General features: G+C 38.9%; 1 protein-coding gene across 1 annotated transcript in view; it reads left to right on the top strand.

Annotated features, from left to right (window-relative positions):
• SNTB1 (syntrophin beta 1) overlaps positions 1 to 20,825 on the top strand; it is a 289,632-nt gene that overhangs the window by 100,785 nt on the left and 168,022 nt on the right. The window contains exon 3 of the mRNA XM_054497824.2: positions 17,625 to 17,841. Within this exon, the coding sequence (XP_054353799.1) occupies positions 17,625 to 17,841 (217 nt within the window). The remainder of the gene's footprint in view (positions 1 to 17,624; positions 17,842 to 20,825) is intronic.

Here is a 20,825-nt window from a genome sequence, read left to right as displayed (position 1 = left end):
GCACAGCTACTGTTTACACAGTAAACAGTCTTGCATGGAGGGAAGCGAGGAGGCCCAGGACAATGGATAATAAGAGTGTTCGTCTGTAACTCACAGCCAGGATTTCCCATTTAGCTAACCTAGAGCTTTGATCTCAGGGAGCTGTGACGCCTTGAAATGTGGAGTATACTTTGCCTTAGGGCAACACAATTTAGAGTGTATAAAGATTTTTTTAATGATTTTTAAAATTATGTAATATTTAAAGGTGTTATTTACATTGAAATACTTCAAGTCCACTTTCAACCTGGAGGAAACTTAAGTTTCATACCTAGATTCAGTTAACCATATCACCATTTAAACAACAACATGAATCACGAAGTGATTTGAGATTTTTTCAGGCTACTTGTCCCAGGCTTGTTAAAACTCTCGTTTTGTTTTCTGCCAGTGAATACCTGGGTTTCGATGTTCTACCACAGACAACACCAAAAAATAGGGTTTTGTTTTGGTTTGGTTTTTGGTTTTTGCACAAGCCAAAAAGATTTTGTTCTGGATTCTTCTCCAAGTGCAGGTCAGTATGCCCTAAAATATTTTCTAGTGATTGTTTTGAGATTCATATCAGTACCCAGGAAGAGTTGCCTTTTAACACATTTCAGAATGTGTGCTAAATATCCTTTAATATTTTATATTGTTTTAGTCTATTTGTACTGCTGTAACAGAATACCAGAGCCTGGGTAATTTATAAAGAAAAAAAAATTATTTCTTATGGTTCTGGAGGCTGGGAAGTCCAAGACTGAGCCAGCAATAGGTTTGGTGTCTGGGGAGGATCTCATTCCCTGCTGTCAAGAGAGCACCTTGCTTTGTCTTCCAGAGGGAATGAATGTTGTGTCCTCACATGGCAGAAGGCAGAAGGGCAAAAAGGGCCTAAACTAGTTCCCTGCTGCCCTTTGGTAAGGCACTAATCCATTCATGAGGGTAGAACCCTCGTGACCTAATCACTTCCCAAAAGGTTCCACCTCTTAATACTATCATAATGAGGATTAAATTTCAACATGAATTTTGGAGGGGACGCATTCTAACCACAGCAAGTGTTACCTAATTTAATAGCAAATTTGTGTGTTACATGTTAACAGGTCCTGTGAGACTTAAAGAGGTCAGGAAATGTTCCCCATAGCCATTTGTGCAGCAATCAGCCGCATAAGCTGGATTGATCTGACTCAAAGTCTGTGATCTTTTAGCTCAACTATACTGGTACTCAAATAAGCCAATAAGCTTCCTGTTGTTTAGTTTGAGTTTTCCCTTCACAACACCCACAACCTCCGCCCCCTTCTTCCCTGCTCCAAGATTAGATCAGGGAACATAGATAGTGTTTTAGAATAGGAGGAAGGGTTTAAGTCATCTGTTCAGTTCAACATCTATTTCCCTTTTGAGCTTTGATGTCTGCCTTGTGCCCTTTTGCTTGCCCCTGGGCTGTCTGCGGAAACGGTTGGGGGATAGTGAGGATATGGATAACTTGGAACATAAGAAAATGGCTCTAGGGTGTTACATACCTGCTATCTCCCTCTGTCCTTGTTCTCTAGTTTGCTTCTGGGAGGTTTGCCTTGGGCAGAAAGGGCAAAGGGAACTACTCTTTATGGCATACCTTTTTTTTTTTTTCTTAAATACCAGACACTTTACATATATCATCTGATAAAATATACACAACAACCCCATGCTTTTAGTATTATTTTCTTCTTTTTCAAGAGAAGAAATCTCAGGCTTAGAGAACTGTAGCAAGTTGTCCAGACCTCAAGGCTCTTTGGGGAGAAAAGATTCTAAATCAGATCTGATTCCAAAAGGCAGACTTTCCCAGCACAGTGGGAAAGAGGAAAAGCTTTGGAATCAGGCTTGAATCACAACTTTGAGGCTGTAGGGTCTTAGGTAAGTTATTTGACTTCTGTGTCTTCATCTGTAAACTGTTAATAATAACAGTACGATCTCACAAGGTGGTTGTGAAAATTAAAAGATGTAATCTATGTAAAACCCTGGACATTTAGTTAGTGCTCAATAAGTGCTAACCATTACAGTCGTCATGAAATATCTCCTTCCACTGGAACTGAGATGAAGCTCTGACCATTTCCCAAAGCTTCAGACTCATAATTCTGCTGTCTGTTGACCTCTATCTCTTCATGGAGGTTCTGTCCACAGGTCAAACCTCACATCTCCAAAACTGAAATAGTTCACTCTCATCCCAGAAGCCTGTATTTCTTCCCATATTTTCTATCCTTTTTAATGGAATTAATTAACCAAGGTAGTTTCCCTGATTTTATAGAATAGGAAATTTAAGAACACTAGAGGATTAAATGATTTGCTAACAACTACTCAGAGAATTAGGACCCCAGCCATGATGGAAATTCAGGTATAACAAGTTCTAGGTGCTTTATCCTACACTTTCTTTCCTTCCTCCTTCCCTCCCTCTCTTTCTCCCTCCCTCCTTCCTTTCCTCCCTTCCTTCCATTTTTTCACTCTCTCACTTATTCATTCATGCATCCATTTGTTTAACATTTTTAACCTTCCAATCCTTATACATTGAATTGCTTCTTCTTGTCATTTAGCACAGCCTAGGACTTCCAGTGCAACATTATATAGAGGGGTAATGGGAGGGTATTGTTAATTCCCTCCTGATTTTCAAGGAGATGCTTACAGCATTTCCTTATTCAGAATGCTTGATGTCAATTTGGTTTTATTTCTAGTGGATAGTCTTTAGGAAGTTAAGGAAGTTACCTTCTATTTCTGGTTTACTAAGGGCTTCTTTTGTTTCCTATAACTGTCTATTAAAGTTTATAAAATATAAAATGTATTTTCCTCACTTAAGTAGTCATATACTTTTCTCCTTTTATCTGTTAATATATTGAATGCCAATAATACATTTTCTAATATTGAATCAATCTTGGATTATTCACACAGTCCAAACTTGGTCATGCTGTACTACTGTCTTCTATATATATTGTTGGACTTGGTTTACTGATATTTTGTTTGGCATTTGGGATTTATGTTTATATTTAGGAAAATGGATGGGCAATTTTCCTTTTAAAAATTTTCCATGACTTCTTTTGTTATTAAAGTTAAATTAGCTTCATGGAATAATTTGGGGAGACTCTTTTTGTGTCTAGTCTCTGGAATAGTTTGATTAAGATTTGAATGAGCTGTTCTTTAACGATTTGGTAGAATTCACTAATAAGCTCTGGTTCTAGTATTTTCTTTTTAAAAATTTTCTTTAAAATGAAAGAATAAATTTTAAAATTATTTTTAAAGAATTTTCCCATTCCTTTAAGAGTTACAAGACTAACCATGCGCTCTATTTTCTTAGGTCAGTTTTGTTAAGTTTATTTTTTTCTAGGAATTTGTGCACTCCAGGTTTTCAAACTTATTACCATAAAACTGTCAAAAGTATTCTTTTATGTTTTAGAGATTATTTATTATTTTAATATATATTATATCTGATGTCATTTCCCCTTTTGTTTATAATACAAATTTTATGTCAATTTTTTTATTTTCATCAGATGTGACAGTTTGTTTTTTAGGATTTCCTATATGACCTTTAGATTTTTTCTTATGGCACATGTGGAATATTTTGATAACATCAATTCTGATGTAATTATCACAGAGTATGTTTATTAATTTAGTCCCCTTTTCCAATATCCATAGATTTTCCCAGCATCAATAGCAATTCATTGCTCATTAACTGCAATAATCGAGCTCATGTCTTCATGTTACTTGAAGTAGATGTATTATTACATCTGTGATTATGGTGAAAGGGATTTTCAAATTAGATTTATAAGATGTGGGATCAAATTCCAGGTCTGGTGCTTGGAATATCTATTGCAGTAAGATACTTAAACTCTATGAACCTCAATTTGCCTACTTTTTTATTGTTAAATTTTTCTATGGGTTTATTTATTGAAAGGGTTATATCCATTCACTGATGCTCACCATCATTCCTTTCCTACCTTTTTAAAAGACAACAAAGGCCCAACTATCTTGACTGCTATGCCTCAAGTGAACCTTCTAGAGGTTTAGCATTAAATCTTGTGAGGTTTTATTCTTCTGACTCTGATAGAACCTTAAAGCTTGCTTAGGCCTTTCCTCTGTCATCCTGATGTAATTCTTAGGAATTACTCTCCTGAGAGAGTATGAGGCAAGGCCAAGCTAAGTTTGGCCTCTTGAAGAAAATCCAGTGCAGAAGCGCAGTGAAGTCACATTGAGCTGAGTCCTAAAGGCATTAGTTTTATGGAGCAAGATGTGTTTGTGTGTGCACATATGTTTGGGGGAGGAGGTAAAATTTGATGGGGAAAGTTGTTAGGCTTTCACTCTCTGGGTCATGGAAGTCTCAAAAAATAGATGCATAGTCAGATTCTAAAAGGCCCTGCAACTTATGCATATTTTAGATGAGGATGACAATAAGCATGCAATGAGGTTGTGTGCAAGGAAGTGCTATAAAGCACTTTCAAAATAGGAGGTATCCATAGCATTGTCTAGTCTGCCAGACTCTGATGTTTCAGAGAACCCGTCACCATCTACCTTACCTTCAGATGCCTCTACAAGTACTTTAGATTTGCAGCATATTCGGAGTAAGGTGGAAAAATGTCATTCCTTTCCTGACTCTACCCTTGGTAATGATATTTAGTTTACTTAATGTGGTTTCCTTTGGAAAAGCTTTATGACTCTGGGCTTCTGTCACTGAAAAATAACTGCAAATTTACTGAGCCCCAAGTTTGATTTGCAGGATGTTATTATGAAGCTACACCTGGAACAATAGAGTTTTATCTTCCAGAGATACCTGTAAGGGGCAAGAGAGAGACACACTTCCTGCTTTTGATGTAAAGTTTCTTTCACATGTGATCTTCTGTCTAGCAAGGAGTAAAAACAATATTTGGAGTTGAGCCTTCAGACATCCTTTCTGCCTGTTACTCACTTCCTGTCTTCAGATGTTAGAGTATAGCTGTTAAAATAGTTACTGTATTTTCCCAGGGAAGAGAAATTATGATTATTTTTGATGGTGAGGGCCTTGCTGGCAAATTAATCCAGGTCCTCTCCGTACTTACTAATATCTGATGAATAAACTTTAGACTACTTTTTGTGTGTATTGAATCATATTCTATAGAAATTTTGGTATTTTAGGTTTCTATGCCTTTTCTGCCTGGCATGATTATAAAATTCTCAGAAGCAGTAACTCGTATATCCAATTGATTTTCTGTCCTGTAATGTCTAGTCCCACACAATGCACAGAGTAAGTGCTTAATTTGTACGCAAGAAATTAATGAAAGAAATGATACTTTCAAGCACTTTTTATTTTGACAGTTCTAAGAGTCCGAAAGGGACATCCTTGCAATGCATTTTCTCACTGAAATTTCATAGCAACAATAACAGCAATGACCTAATAGTAATATTTAAATTTGAGTGATAAGCATGTGCTAGATGCTGTTCTAAGGGCTTTGTATACATTTTTTGAAATTATTTAATCCTTGTAACAATCCTAAGAGATAAGTGCTGTTATTATTAGGTAAGCAAACTGAGGTACAGAGAGGTTACATAACTTCTTAAAGAAGTCCACCTTGTAAATGGAAGATTTGGGATTCCAACCCAGATGCTCTGACTCTAGAGCTCATATTTTAAACCACTACATCGTATTGCCTATCTAAGGAAGACATTGTTTTCCACATTATACAGATGAGGATTCTGAGACCCAGATAGCTTAACAAATTGTCTCATTGCCACACTACTAATATGTAGCTAATAAGCATATAATAATGAAGAAATGTACAGCACAATTTTATGCTTGGTAATGTATCTGTGAATCGATCTCACTATATTGGAGTCTTTGGATTAGGCATCTCAATTAACCACATTCCAGAAGGAATCACAGAATATGGCAACTTGAAGAGATTTTAGAAACAATCTACTCTTCCACAAAGTAGAATTATTTTCTGCAATGTGACTGGGAGATAGCTCATCCAGTTTCTGCTTGAAATGTCACTAGCATAGGGAAGTCACCACCTCTCAGTCTTTTCTTATATTGAACCCAAATCTTACCCCTGTTGATTGTATTCACTGATCATGGCTGTATTCTGCAGACATACACAAAGTGAAGTTAACCCAATCCCCAGTTATTAAGTCCTGTAAATTGTTTTTCTAGGTTGAATAACTTCTAATAATTGTAGTGTACCTTTCAGTGTTTACTATCCCAAGTTTCTTGTAGATTTTTACTTACATTGATTCATTGAATCCTCACATCAATTCTATGAGTGAGTGAAAGAACAAGCATGTGGAGAAACCAAGTAATTTGCTCGTGACCACAGAGCTAGGCAATAGGAGAGCTTGGAATTGGACCCCAGGGTCAGACTCCAAAGTTTATGCACTTCACTCTTTTGTGCTAATGTCTGTCATTTAATGTACGGTTTAATTATTTCCTGAGCCTTTCAACAAGCTGATCACTTGCTTTACCCTCATTTAAACATCATCTAACCTATTAGGGCTTCAGGTATAGGCTGATCGAGGAGGCAAAGAGAAGGACTTCTCTCTCTTCTGAACGCCATACTTCTATCAGTGGAGCCTAATATCCTACTACTTTGTTATGGGAATCATAGCCATGAAAATCCCTAGAATCTTTATTCTTATCAACAGGTTTTAACACAGTTCTCCCTGTCCTACATGTTACAGAGATTTTTATTTTGAATATGCAATGACAGAACTTTCTACTTTATCACTATTATATTTCATCTTTTTATTTAGTGCCTGTGTGAAACTCTTAAAATCTCAATTTTGTCATCATAAGCATTAGGTGTCCCTCCCAGAGGCTATCTAGTAAGTTGAAGTAATAAAAGCAACACCTATTATGTACCTTATCTATTAGATTCAGCCATTGCCACCTTCAGGCTTGAAGGAGTGTGGGCCAGCTGCTTTATAATATCTGGATGTCAAATGAGCAAGATCCCAGTAGTTCCAGCCTCTTTTTACCCTGGCTTATCTTTTTTCTTTATGAAAACACAAACACTGATATTTTATCAGTTTATGACATGATGAAAAGAAAACATTGCAGATTAAAAGTTTTTTGTTTTTTCTCTTTTTTTGACACAAAGTCTCATTCTTTTGCACAGGCTGGAGTGCAGTGGCATGATCATAGCTCACTGCAGCCTCAACTTACTGAGCTCAGGTGATCCTCCTGCTTCACTACCTGAGCAGGTAGGGCTACAGGTGTGCACCACCATGCCTGGATAATTTTTTAATTTTTATTTTTGTAGAAATGAGGTCATGCTGTATTGCTCAGGCTAGTCACTAACTCCTGGCCTCAAGCAATTCTCCCACCTCATACTCCCAAAGTTCAGGAATTACAGGTGTGAGCCACCATGCTCAGCTAAAAGATGTTTTTAAAAACATGACTTCGAAAATTTTTGTGGTTGTACAAACAGGTTTCAGGCATGAACATTTGCATATGTTTAGAGGCAGCATCCAGGATACAAGAAAAAAGCATGGTAAAGTGATTGGAAGTTGAGACTGTAGAGCTAGACACCCTCGATTCAAATCTCAGCACTGCCAATTGCTACTGCGTGACCGTGGGCAAGTCACTTCAGTTCTCCATGCCACAATTTTCTTTCTTATAAGGTAGGCGTAATAGTATGCCTACTTCATAGAATTGCTCCCTAATGAGCATACTTTACACATTTAGAGCCAGGTTCAACACGTGGTAAGTAATCAATAATTGCTAGTTGTTGTTATTGTTCTAAAGCTGGAGTTGGCAGACTACAGCCCGTGGGTCCAACCTGGCCTTCTGCCTGTTTCTGTGAATGAAGTGTTGTTGGAATGCTGCCACACTGGTGTACTTGTGTACAGCCTGTGACCTCTTTGTGCAACGATGGCAAAATGAAGTTATGACAGACTCTAAGGTCCACAAAGCCCTCAGCATTTTTTTCTCTGGCTTTTTAAGGAAAAATCTTGCCTACCTCCATTTTACAGGATAGAGTGCAGGGTTCCTGACCCTCATCTGTGACTCCTTGGTCTTGTAACCTTAGGCAAGTGACTGATACTCTCTGGCCTCTGCTACTTGATCTATAATAAAGATTGGTTATGACACTGCTCCTAGAGAACAACTCAGAGAAATTGGCCACACACGGTGGCTCACGCCTGTAATCCCAGCACTTTGGGAGGCCAAGGTGGATGGATCACTTGAGATCCGGGGTTCGAGACCAGCCTGGCCAACATGGTGCAACCTCGTATCTACTAAAAATACAAAAATTAGCCAGGCGTGGTGCTGCGCACCTATAATCCCAGCTACTCAGGAGACTGAGGCAGGAGAATCACTTGAACCCAGGAGGCGGAGGTTGCAGTGAGCCAAGATCGTGCCGCTGTACTCCAGCCTGGGTGACAAAGCCAGACTCCATCTCTCAAAAAAAATTAAAAAATATGAGAGACTATGTTGTAGAGATTCTATTTGTTGTTCATTTGCTCACAATTCCATGTTTTATAGCCAGACATTTGTGCTAATTGCATGTCCCTGAGTTTTTATTTTTTCTGACAGTAATGAGTACTTTCTATGTACTAAACACTCTTCCAAGCCCTTTGTGTGTGTAACTCATTTAATCCTCCTAACCTTATAACAATTCTCTGAGGTAAGAACGGCTATGCATCCTCATTTTTCACATGGAAAAGTGAAGGTATCAAAAGGGTAAGGAAATTTTCCCAAGCTTACGTAGTTGGCAGGTGGCAGAGCTGGGATGTGAACTGTATAGTCGGGCTCCAGAGTCCAGAGTTTGTAAAGTAGTCATTCAACTTTGAAGACCTTATGGTTTTACTAGAAAGACTTATTATGCAAACAATTGCATATAAATATAAGGGTTTTTTAAAATATTTGTAAGCTGATCAGCACAGTGCCTGGTGTGGAATAAGCCATCATCATGATGTTTATGGTCCTGATGCTGTTGATATCAGTGGAAGCTGCTACAAAGCACAGCTGGTGTTTAAGGGAGGCATGCCTGGAGGTGTCAGGAGCACTTTGAAAAGGAGGTCTTACCCAGCATGAGGTTTAAAGGATGTAGGGAGTTTTCCAGAAAGGTTTCCATGTGGAGGAAACCACATGTGCAAAGAACAGAGGCAGGAGAGAACATGGCATGTTCAGCGAATTAAACAGTACTTCTCTGTAGCTTGCATGTGAACTATGGAGAACAAACAAGTCAGCTAAGATTAGGTCAGGAAGTAGGCAGGTGCCAGATGGTGAATGGCTCTGTGTGAAAGGGGACAGGCTCCTGTCCTCTAGTGCATGTCACTTTCTGAGCAATGCCCTATATTGTCTGCTTGTTTAATGTCTCCACCCTATGCCGCAGCAGGCACGTGTGTACTGGAATGCAAGCACCTTAAGGGTAGGGAGCCAGTCGGTCTTATTCACTATGACTATTCCAATACTCAGGGCCCTCCCTACAGAAAGAGCTCATTAAACATTTGTTGAATTAATTAATAACTAAACCAATCAGTGTGCTCTGGATGGATGTAGGATTACTCACGAGATGGGATACTTTCTGTGAGTCCATTGCCTTACTTTGGTGTCAATTATCTTGCTTTGTTGAAGAATCAAGGTAGGTCACATTGAATGAGTGGATTAGTCTAAATAAAATAGGACAATTTTGAGATAATCTTTTCTTTGGAGGCCAAAGATTACTTGACAAATTCATCCTAGTTTATTTTACTCTCAACTCCACATTTTAAAACTCAGTCCCCTCTCCAAGAACATCCTATGACTTCTTCAGAACATTTTGACCATCCTTCAAGTGCTTCTTCCCTTCCAGATGTATTTATGCCAGGATTCAGCTGGCAGAATGGAAGTAAAATAAATATTGGTAACTGAATGAAAATAATGATTCTTCTAGATAATGCTGCCAAACCTAAGAAAAAGTAACTTGAGAACATAATCTCAATGTGGGCTTATATTCCTATTTGTCAGGTGCCTGTAGGGTTTGGTTAAAAAGTCAGTCAGAAGACACATCTGCTTAAGGCCTCTGTGTAGAATGTGGCACACATTTGAACAGGGCTATTTCTTGGTGATGACATAAATAGCAAGATGAGGTAAAACACATTCTTTTTTTTTTTTTTTTTTTTTTTTAATGTTGTCAGAAAAGGCAGCTTCCCAAGAAATCAGAGAATGTTTGAAGGGTAGGGACCTTATTTCCCTCCTTTGACAGGCAAAGAAAATGAGATCCAGGCAAGGGAAGTGACTTGCCCAGGGCTGGAGAGCTAGTTAGTGGCAAAGCTGGAACTGTAATCCAGGTCTCAGACTCCCAGGGCCAATTCTCCTTCCTCTGCATCATTCAGCCTCTCAAGACATTAGCTATAACTTCTGAGAAACATACTACCTCTTTCATCATTTCTTGGTCTTTTTGAAAATATTGATGATCTCTCTCTGCATCTTTCCTCCCTAAGATGACCTGGGAAAATGCCATTGAGGGTAAATCTTATTTGCATTTTGTTGGCAATTCCCACTGTCACCAACCTGTCCCCAACTTGAACATTTCACCAAAAGTCTGAATACCCAGATTTCTTGCCTCCAGCTAATCCCCTTTCTCCTTAATCACATTTTTAAAACTCCACATTTGTGTTTACATCTTCTAAAGCAATGAATTTTTTTTTCCTTCCTATAATCTGGAAATTCTTTTTTTGTTGTCGTGTTTGTTGTTATTTTTAAGAAAACTTGAACACATCAGACGGACTTTCTGGCCCCTTAGAAACCAGTCTGGTAGGAGAGTTGATTGGATTTGCCTAAAGCATTTCCTCATTAGTAGCCTGTGTGCTGCTTTTTCTTTCAAATGTCATCTGGCCAACCCAACAAAGATTTAATTGTGACAACTTGGAGCCTTAGCAAATTTGGGCTTTACTGAATGCTCTTTTGGAATATTCACAACTGCCTGTCCTTCAAATGAAAAACACAAAACATATTGAAAGTGGCTTGGTGGATTATTGGTTTGAAGACCACTTCTTACTTCTCTCCTCCCCTTTTCTTACAACTGAAGATTGGAATTTTAATTGCTAAACCACAGCTTTTAAATCATGATGCCCAAAAAGGACATGGTTTATTAATTAGTTCTGATTACTAGGCACCCTGAACCTGGGCCTGGCTGCTTCGAATCAGTTTCAACAGCTCTTTGCCTGAAATTACTGCTGGTAAGCACATGGAGGTGTAATTACGCAGACACTAGTGGTTCGGTTCTGCCAGGTTAAACCCTCTATTATGAATACATATTATAGTGTCTTAAAAGGCATTTATTGAAATGCCATACTTTAATAGTTCAAGCTTACAAAATCAAACTCTCTCATGTTACAGGCAACAGCCTCTTAATTGGATGTTTTCTCCAGCACATAAAAATATTGACTTAAATACACGCACACACACATAGAAGCACACACACATAAATACACACACACACATGCAATTTTTTTTCAGAGCGAGAATCAGTATTGCTTCCTGGTTGAACCTAAGGACTCTAGAGCCAGTCTACCTGGATTCACCTCATGCTTCTGCCATTTTCCAACACTGTGACTTTGGGCGAATGACCTAACCCCTCTTTATTGTAGTGTCTTTGGTGAAAGGGGGATGATTATAATGCCTATATTGTTGTGAGGTTCAAATGAGTTAGTACACAAAAAACACTTGGCAAAGTATATGGAACATAGTCATGTTTTTTTTAATTGATTGCTCTAACACATTTCTTTGTATTTACGTGTTAGAAAATCTATTTATGCTAAGTCCTGAGAGAATTAGGAATGTCTTCCTCTGTTGTCTCCAGATATTTATTCTCTTCATTTTCCACAGTAATAGCCACCTCTCCCTACCATTTTTAGCTGGGTGGACATAGAGCTGTCAAGAATAAAGAAAAAATTTATTTTCCACCTAGAAGTGGCCATGTGAGTAAGTTCTGGCCAATGGGTTGTGTGTTAATCCATTTTGCATCGCTATAAAGGAATACCTGGGCTTGGGTAATTTATAAAGGAAAGAGGTTTAATTGGCTCACGGTGCTGCAGGCTGGACAGGAAGCATGGCACCACCATCTGCTTGGCTTCTGGTGATGCCCCAGGGAGCTTTTACTCATGGTGGAAAGCAAAGGGAGAGCAGCACATCATATGGCAAGAATGGGACAAAGAGAGAGAGAAGGGGGAGGTCCCAGACTCTTTTAAACAACCAGAGCTCAAGTGAACCAACTGGGTGAGAACTCACTCATTACCAAGGGGATGGCGCTAAGCCATTCACGAGGGATCTGTCCTCAGGATCCTATACCTCCACTAGGCCCACCTCTAACAATGGAGATTACATTTCAACATGAGATTTGGAGGGGCTAAATATTCAAACCATATCAGGTTGTAAGCAGAAATAGTGTGTCAATATCTGAAAAGTGGGCTTAAAGCAAGAAGGATGGTGTGATTTTCACTTCTTCGTCTTTCCTACTAATGGGAATTTGGTTGTGATGGCTGGAACTCAGCAGCCATATTGGATCATTAGACAGCACACCAGGGATACAGAGCAGTCAGGAAGCAGAAGCCTGAGTCCCTAACAACTTCAGGGAGCAGAGCTGCCCTAGCAGCCCTTTTCTTTCACTCTAGACTTTTGACAAATGAATAACAAACTCCTGTATTACTCAATACACTAATGTTGGCTGCCTATTATAGATAAATCTATTCTTAGGCAACACCTTTCCTTCCCTGAATTAGATGATATCCTAACTATTTTGATTGCCAGGTATAGAAATTTCAGGACACTAATGCACAGAGAACCATGAAGGTTTCACACACCCTATTTCCAATTAGAGCCACTGCTTTACCACACCCAAGCATGGCTACCCTGCTTTCACTCCCTGCCTGGGGCTGCTTAGTCTCAGACCTCAACTGGTGATTGGGGACAGGAGTGCTTGGCAGTAGAATTATGTCCACAATTGATAGCCAAGCCTTGTAAAAATGACTTGGAGTCTCTTCTGGCAAGAAGGACCATCTTGACCATTTTATTACTTCCTCTGTACCAGAAATTATGGGTTCTTGGAGAAATCCAACAGCAATCTTCTTTTGCTTTTTTTTTTTATTATACACAATAACAAACTTCTTCATTTTCTATACATATCAAAAAAAATCAGGACTCCTGGATGGACAAAGGGATTTTAAGAACGGATGTGTGGATGTTACTTATTCTCCCTCAGGATAGATATGAAAAAAACTACCAGGACCTCAGTATGTCTTCCTTAGGAACAGTGACAATAGTCTTTTAGCCTCATTTAATTCCTTGAAATTGAAAATTTATTTTCTGGAGATTTCAAGACTCATTTAGGGATTTTGCTAAGATTTCCTCCCAATACTAGTGAAAAGCAGAGGTGATATCTAAAGCTCTCAGAAGAAACACAGAAAAATCTAAGCCATTACCCCATCCAAAGTATAAAGAAGAATGATACCTTATTTCTATTTTTCTTGGTGGTGAAGTTCACAGGCATTGTTCAGCAAAGCCAAATTAGGTTTCTTGAACTTATGGGTTGGTGTCTTGGCATCAGGAAGATTCTTCGGCTCTGCCATATTCGCTATACCATACCTTTCCAAGGGTCCAGTTAAACATATTTAGATTTTCTTACTTTATCCTTCACATCTGTTCATCTCTATCCCATATTTTCCATCTTTGTGTATATTTGTGCTACATTCTGTAAAATTTCTTATCTACAGTTCCCTAATTCCTTCTTCTGACATGTCTATCTATGGAAGTTTCAATTCTGGTAATATTACTAAACATTATCTTTGGTTCTTTTTATCACTATGTTAAATCACTTTTAAAGAATTTCTGGAAGATTCTCTCAAGCCTTCGTTTGTCTCTGTGAACATACTATAGCTTTGTAGTATGAGTGAGACTTACTGCCCTCAGTGCTGGTTCTTGCACATGGTACGTTGTTTCCTTGTATGCAACATTTCCTTTGATTTTTATGCCTGCTCATTGCATTTTAAAATGATTCATAGGGATTCTTTGAAGCTTAGGATGAAGTTGCCTTCCTCCAGAAAGGACTTGCATTTGATTCTTCGAGGCCTCTAGAGATTTGTCGAGCTTGAGATTTCCTTAAACCAGTTTTGAGATTTAACATAAGCACTCATGCCATCTACCTACTTCCCTTTTCCTGCCTTAAACTTTTAATCATGGACCATTTCTTATTATACCTCATGGACAACACAGTTCTTAGCACATGAAAATTGACTGATAAGTTTTGACCAAATTAGTGAAATTTTAAAATTATCACACCTACCTTATTTTTTTCTGTCTTTATTTGCAATTGGCCAGTTAAAAGGATTACTATATGCAGAATATTACTCCCAATGGGATATCCCTTCTTCAAGGCAGTGCCATGTCTTCTGTCCTTTGGAAATTCCCCTAGTGCTGTGTCACATAGGAAAGGGTTATTTGGCAAATATTTGCTTCTAGGCTAAGACTTGCTATACTCCCCATGCTTCTTCCCAGGAATGGCTACAGCCATACATTTCTGGGATTCCTCTTGCCTTATATGGAGATTTAGAGTGTTGCTTGGGTTATCTCTGACATTAACCCCTATGGCCCTGGAAATGGTGGATCTACTTCTAATCCTTTCTCTTAGGTACACCCAATCTCACCTTCCAGGAGTTCTCTCTAAAGCTAACCTTTGATTCTGCCACTCTCTCACTCACAGATCACCACGACTATCACTACTGCCTGTAGAATAAAGCTCAAACCTATTAGCTTGTCATTTGCATCCTTCATCTAGGTGGTATGGCCAGATCTCATGAGAAAATATTATCTCTGGGAAATCAAATTCTAGCCACAACACTTACTAGCCATATAAGTTTACATAAGCTAAAATTCTGAGCATCAGTGTGCTGATGTGTACAATAATACTAACCTACAAGGGATTACCTATGTCATGCTGCTAGTGTTCACTTCAATAAGAATAGCCCTACAAGGCATTTCTTTCTAGCAGGTCTGAAAGAGATAGCAATATTTTTCTTGTATAACTCGTGGACACATGGATGCTCGGTAAATAAAAGATACCTTATCCATACCTTCTCTAGACCTTAGTTTCCTTGTATATAAAATAAGACCTTAAATGGTCATTTGAAACTTAATGTGGGAAGATATGTAAAGCACCTGATTCAATACTTGGCACATCATTAAGTATATTGTAAATGTTCTTTCTCTATCCTTCTTCCTAATTGAGACCTGACTTACCTTTTCTATGGAATTGCAATAAAAATTGTAAAGCAGAGCATGTTACGTAAAGGAAGGATTATTATTCTTATCTCGACTTTTTAAAGTCCTAGCTACTCTTTAAGGCCAAGTTCAAATGCCACCTTCCCCATGAAGCATCCCTGGATTCTCACTCCCGCCACACTCATCCCTACTCCACTCAGAAGGATAATAATGCAATCAAATGAAAATCTTCAATTCATCTCAGCTGATACTTGAATTTTCTATATTTCCACGAGTATAATTCTACAATATACAAAGCTAAGCAGTGTTCTAACTTCTACTAAAATGGTTTCACAGATGAAAAAGTTCAGGATCTTCTAAAGAAGTATATTTATTCCAGCCTCGGACAGCTTAAATATGTCCCCCTAAATTTCTGCATTTGTTCATGAGTACGTCTGTGTTCCTCTTTAAATATTTTGCCCAGAAATAAATAATATTTATTAAAATACACAGTCCATGAATAATATTTCTCCTTCTGTAACTGCAACCTGTGCTAACAGGTTTGGAGCAACCATGGAACTCTTTTCTCCTAATTGCACTTATTTTCAACTAAAACCCTGAAATCTTCCTTGAAAATATGTGTTGGTGTTAAATGACTGCTCCTCTGTCTTGTATTAATATGGCTATTTTTGATATGATTGAGTGCCTCAATAAAGGTCCATATTACATGCATCTGGGTATATTTGAACTGCTGATTAAATTTTTGTGAACCTGAACTGTCTTTCATGCTCCTAGATCCCTTTTTTAATGGGTTCTTCCAAGGCATTTTATTCCTTTTATAAAACATAGCTCATTCTACTTTGTGCCATAGTTTGTGTACTTTGTCTTATGTCCTATCTTAGGTGGTTTTCTGAGAAGCAGAGCATCTGTCTGGGGGATTGGGTAGTGACTTTGTAGCCTCCCAAGCTTAGCAGCTTCTGTTGGGCCAAGATTGGGGGGCAGCTATGAGTTGTTCTCACCCAACACACAGCAACCAGGCTATAGGAAAAGGGTCCTAGATGGGACACCAACAGCATCCACTGTAGTCATCCATGATTTTGTAACTCTGAGTATGGAGTGTATTATTCATCTCTGTAGCCTCCATAATCCTGTTGATGTCTTGCACAGGGAAGGCACTAGTTGGTGGAACCGATTCATCAAAGATCTGGAGGAAATGCCCCCTAGTTCGCTGTCATTCCAATTCACTGCCATTTGTAATAACAAACACCTGTGAGGGACTTAGCCCAATCTCCCCAGGCAGCAGAGAACCAGAGTATGTGGGTGACAGAGAGAAGAATATGCAAGTTTATATTGCATGTTCCAAGAATCTCGTTGCCCTGTCAACTCAAAAGCTGTCTAAAGACCAAATGTTCAAATTCAGAATAGGCAAAAATACTTCTTAATACCAAGGCAAACATATCGAACAGCAGAAAACTGTTTTTGTTTTCTTAAGGTATTTTTGTTTTCTTAAGCTTTATAAAAGTAATACACACATATGGTTAAACATGAAAATGATATAAAAGAGTAATAAATAAATAGTAAAAGCCTATTTCTTAACCATTGTGGCTTTTATTTCCACTTCCCACAGCTAACTAGTGTTAATAATTTCTTATATTTCTACCCAGAAATAATTGTAGGCATATAAGCACATATATTTATGAATTTATATACAAAGATATTATAGTATATGTATTGCTTTGTCCTTTTATCCCCACTAATAATAGATCTTACAGGTCTTTCCACATCAACACATCTACATATATATATATATATATATATATATATATATATATATATTTCATTTTTTAAATGTTGATATAGGTGTCTTACAATTTATTTAATCTGTCCCTTTTTAATGGATATTTACATTGTTTCTAGTTTTCAGTGCTCACAAATAATTTTTTTGCTATTACACATTTTTACCACTACAAAATGTGTTCTTATATGTATTTCTTTGTATGTGTTTCCTTAACACTATTAAATTGAAAACCCTATGATTGTTTCTCAACAGAAAAATGGCATCATGGGTAATAAATGTGGCTGCCATATTCCTTACATCTATATTGAATAATGTATCTTTTAGCCTAATCTCTGCCCACGTTTTCAGCCTTTTTCGCGGAATGCAAAACTTAAAATCAGAAAATGTAAAAGTTGTCACAGCTGAAAAAAGCTAGACACAATTCTCAACTGTAGGACATCATAACAGCAAGTTCTAAGGTCCACAGAGCTATATAATTTAAATAATAAGATAATTACCTTGAGTGGAACAGAAATTCGAAATCTCGTTGAGAATTTAAGAAGTTCAGTATTAAGAGCTTATCCAATGCAAGTCTATTTCAGAAACACAATCAGACTTCCCAGAAATTCAGCCGTGATGTATTAAAAGCACTTATTGTCTTTTTGCTTGCAGTGAAGTACATGCGAGAAGCCACGCCCTACGTGAAGAAAGGATCCCCAGTATCCGAGATTGGGTGGGAAACACCTCCGCCTGAATCCCCTCGGTTAGGGGGCAGCACCTCAGACCCCCCGTCATCGCAGTCCTTCTCCTTCCACAGAGACCGGAAAAGCATCCCCCTCAAAATGTGCTACGTCACTCGGAGTATGGCCTTGGCCGACCCTGAGAACAGGTAAATAGGGTCAAAACTCTCCACTGTATCGAGCAGCTCCTTGGCCTCTCAGGCTAAATGGGGGCACCAGATTGCCCTCATGTTCTGAAAACACATCATGGCTTCCAAAGAAAAGCATGAAAGGGCCATGCTGAGAATTGTGTGTGTGTGTGTGTGTGTGTGTGTGTAAGACAAAGAGAGAGAGACAGAGGAGAGAGAGAATCTATACACTGAGCACTGGTTCTGGAAAGAGTTGAAGAACTGGAATCAGCATCCTAAATGTCTTCAGGGCTCATTACCAGTCCATGTGACTTAGGCCAAGTTTCTTAAACCGCTTAACCTCAGTTTTGCCATCTCTAAGATGGGAAAAATTGAAATAGATGCCTTGTTGGGTTCTGAGAACTAAATTAGGAAATCCATGTGATATAGTTTGGATGTTTGTCCCCTCCAAATCTCATGTTGAAATGTGATCCCCAATGTTGGAGATGGGGGTCCAGTGAGAGGTGTTTGGGTCATGGGGGCAGATCCCTCATGAATGGTTTGGTGCCCGCCCCGAGGTAGTGAGTGAGTTCTTGCTCTATTAGTTCAAGTGAGAGCTGGTTATTTGAAAGAGCATGGCATACCTCCCCACTCTTTCTTGCTACCTCTCTTCCCATGTAACTTGTCGGCACCCCCTGCCCCTTCCACCGTGAGTGGAATCTCCCCGAAGCCCTCATCAGAAGCAGATACCGGTGCCATGCTTCCTGTACAACCTGCAGAACCGTGAGCCAAATAAACCTCTTTCCTTAAATTACCCAGCCTCAGGTATTCCTTTAGAGCAACACAAAATGAACTAATGCACCATGTAAGGTGCTCAGCACAGGAAAACCTTCCATGAATATAAGCTATAGTAATGTTTCTTATTAATGTTAGATAGTAATAAGCAAATTCATCTTACTAGGCCTCAGTGCTGTCCGCTGTATACTTGGAGGGTTACATGAGAGTCGCTTTAAGGCTATTTTCTACTTTAAGCATCTCTTTATGCTCAAGAGAGCAAAAGGAGTGGCTTTGGTCCAAGTCTGGAATGCTGTTTCCCAAAGTCGGTACATGACTTTGCACGCCACAGGCTAGATATATCACCCAAACCATGGCAATTATAAGGAATGCAGCCAAGAGGAAGTAAAATTCAGGGTCCCTTATCCCCCAGAATTCTTACTTTAGCTCAGTAGAAGAGAAAACATACATTTTAGGAGGAAAATAAGAGAAATAAAGAAAGCGAGGAATTGAGCCAGCAAATGGGGAATCTTAGTGACCTTTGCATCCACATTAAAGGGCTAAAAATAGGAACCGCTCAACTGGCCCTTATTTAGAATATGTGTGGGACAGCTGCAACCCACCCGAATAGAAAGTGTTTGGCTAGGCTCAGAGCTGCTGATGGGGAAAAGCCGTCGGGAATAGGGGCAGGGAGAAAGTTGCTTCCTTGGCTCCCAGCTCAATGTCTTTTTTGTTCTCATCTCAGTTAGCTCACTCTAAGGACGCTGCCAGGGCCCTTCTGGCTCTGGCCAGCTGCAGGATCTTTCTACCCCGCTCTCCCTACTCCCCTGTATTAGTTATTTCTGTGCAGGGATTGGCCAGTTGTACAAGAAAGCCAGCAAGTATCGGCAAGAGGGGTAAGAGCAGACAGACTGGGAAGGACACAGAGATCATCGCTGGTCCACTCTCACCCTGTTCTCTGTTTTGTTCCCCACGATTTCTGCAGAGTTCCTGGGCCTGCAGTCGATATCATGGTTACTCTAAGTCTCCTTTTCCCTGGACTTTTACCCACCCAATCAAACAAGTCCCATCTCCCAAGGATCTGATGTCAAAGTTTTCAGATGTGATGAATTCATGATGTAGTATTGAGTGCCTATCATGTGCATTATGCTAATTAATGTAGACCAGAGACTGCAAAGTGGCAGCCTGTGGTATACCCAGCCTACAGATATGTTTTCTTTTTTTTTTTTTTTTTTTTTGGAATAGTCTAAGTGTTTACATAAATTGGAATTAGTTGCCATGTTCAATAACTGAGAAATTTCACATTTAAAAAGCCAGGTTTCTGCTTTTCTAGAAAAGTTGGAAGAACTGGTGATGGTATTGGGCCCACATTGTTGCAGGCAGGGCAGTTATATACCAGAGCTCAGTAGAGTTTTCTCCTTTGACAAGGGAATGAACTCTCCTCATCATTTCTATTACCTTATACTTATGGAATTCAATTAATTACCTGCCTAATCTTTGAATTTGTAACCCTGCTTAGTCTTCTTAACAGCTCTCTGAGTTTCTTTCATTGTCCCCATTCTACAGACAAAAAATTTAGACAAAAAGTGTTTATATAAGTTCTCAACATTATATAGCTGTTATATAGTCTAGCTGGGCTTCAAACTCATGCCTATAAAATGGGTGACAGTGTCAGTTAATCATTTCCAGAAAAACGCAAACTGAGACAAAAACTTACTGGGACATTGTAGGAGCAATTCATACACTGGGGAGAAGATTTGAATAGATGATTTCTTGGGTTTCTTCCAGAAGTAGACTTATACACTACAACAGCACTCCCAGGTCATTTAATTATATTTTAAAGAATATTTTGGGAGACATCAGACCTTAATCTAGATATTGGAAACTTCAGTCTGTATGTCAAGCCAGTAGAGGAGAATAAGTTTCAAACTTTTATATTGGTGCTCGTCAAGTCCACCATCAACGATTATACATAGAGCTTCCCCTGTGGGAGAGGGAGAGCCTGTTCTACTGTGGTGTGAGAACCAGCAGGGCAGAATCAAACATGAGAATCCAGCTAAGCCAGATGGTTCTAAAGGGACTTCAGGTCCAGACAGGTCCCAAACTGCTTCTAACAAGAAGATTGGGGGCCTAGGTGAGGCTTGCCCATGGTAGAGGAAGAGAAGAAAATAAAAAGGAAACAAATATTTTATGAAACTCCAGTTACAGGCTGAACAGAGTATGGTGTACCAGTCAGAAATGTGGAATCTGCA

The sequence above is a fragment of the Pongo pygmaeus genome, chromosome 7, assembly GCF_028885625.2.
Source record: "Pongo pygmaeus isolate AG05252 chromosome 7, NHGRI_mPonPyg2-v2.0_pri, whole genome shotgun sequence".
Classification (NCBI taxonomy): domain Eukaryota; kingdom Metazoa; phylum Chordata; class Mammalia; order Primates; family Hominidae; genus Pongo; species Pongo pygmaeus.
The sequence above is the reverse complement of the archived record's forward strand: the minus strand, read 5'-3'. Positions and strand labels throughout refer to the sequence as shown.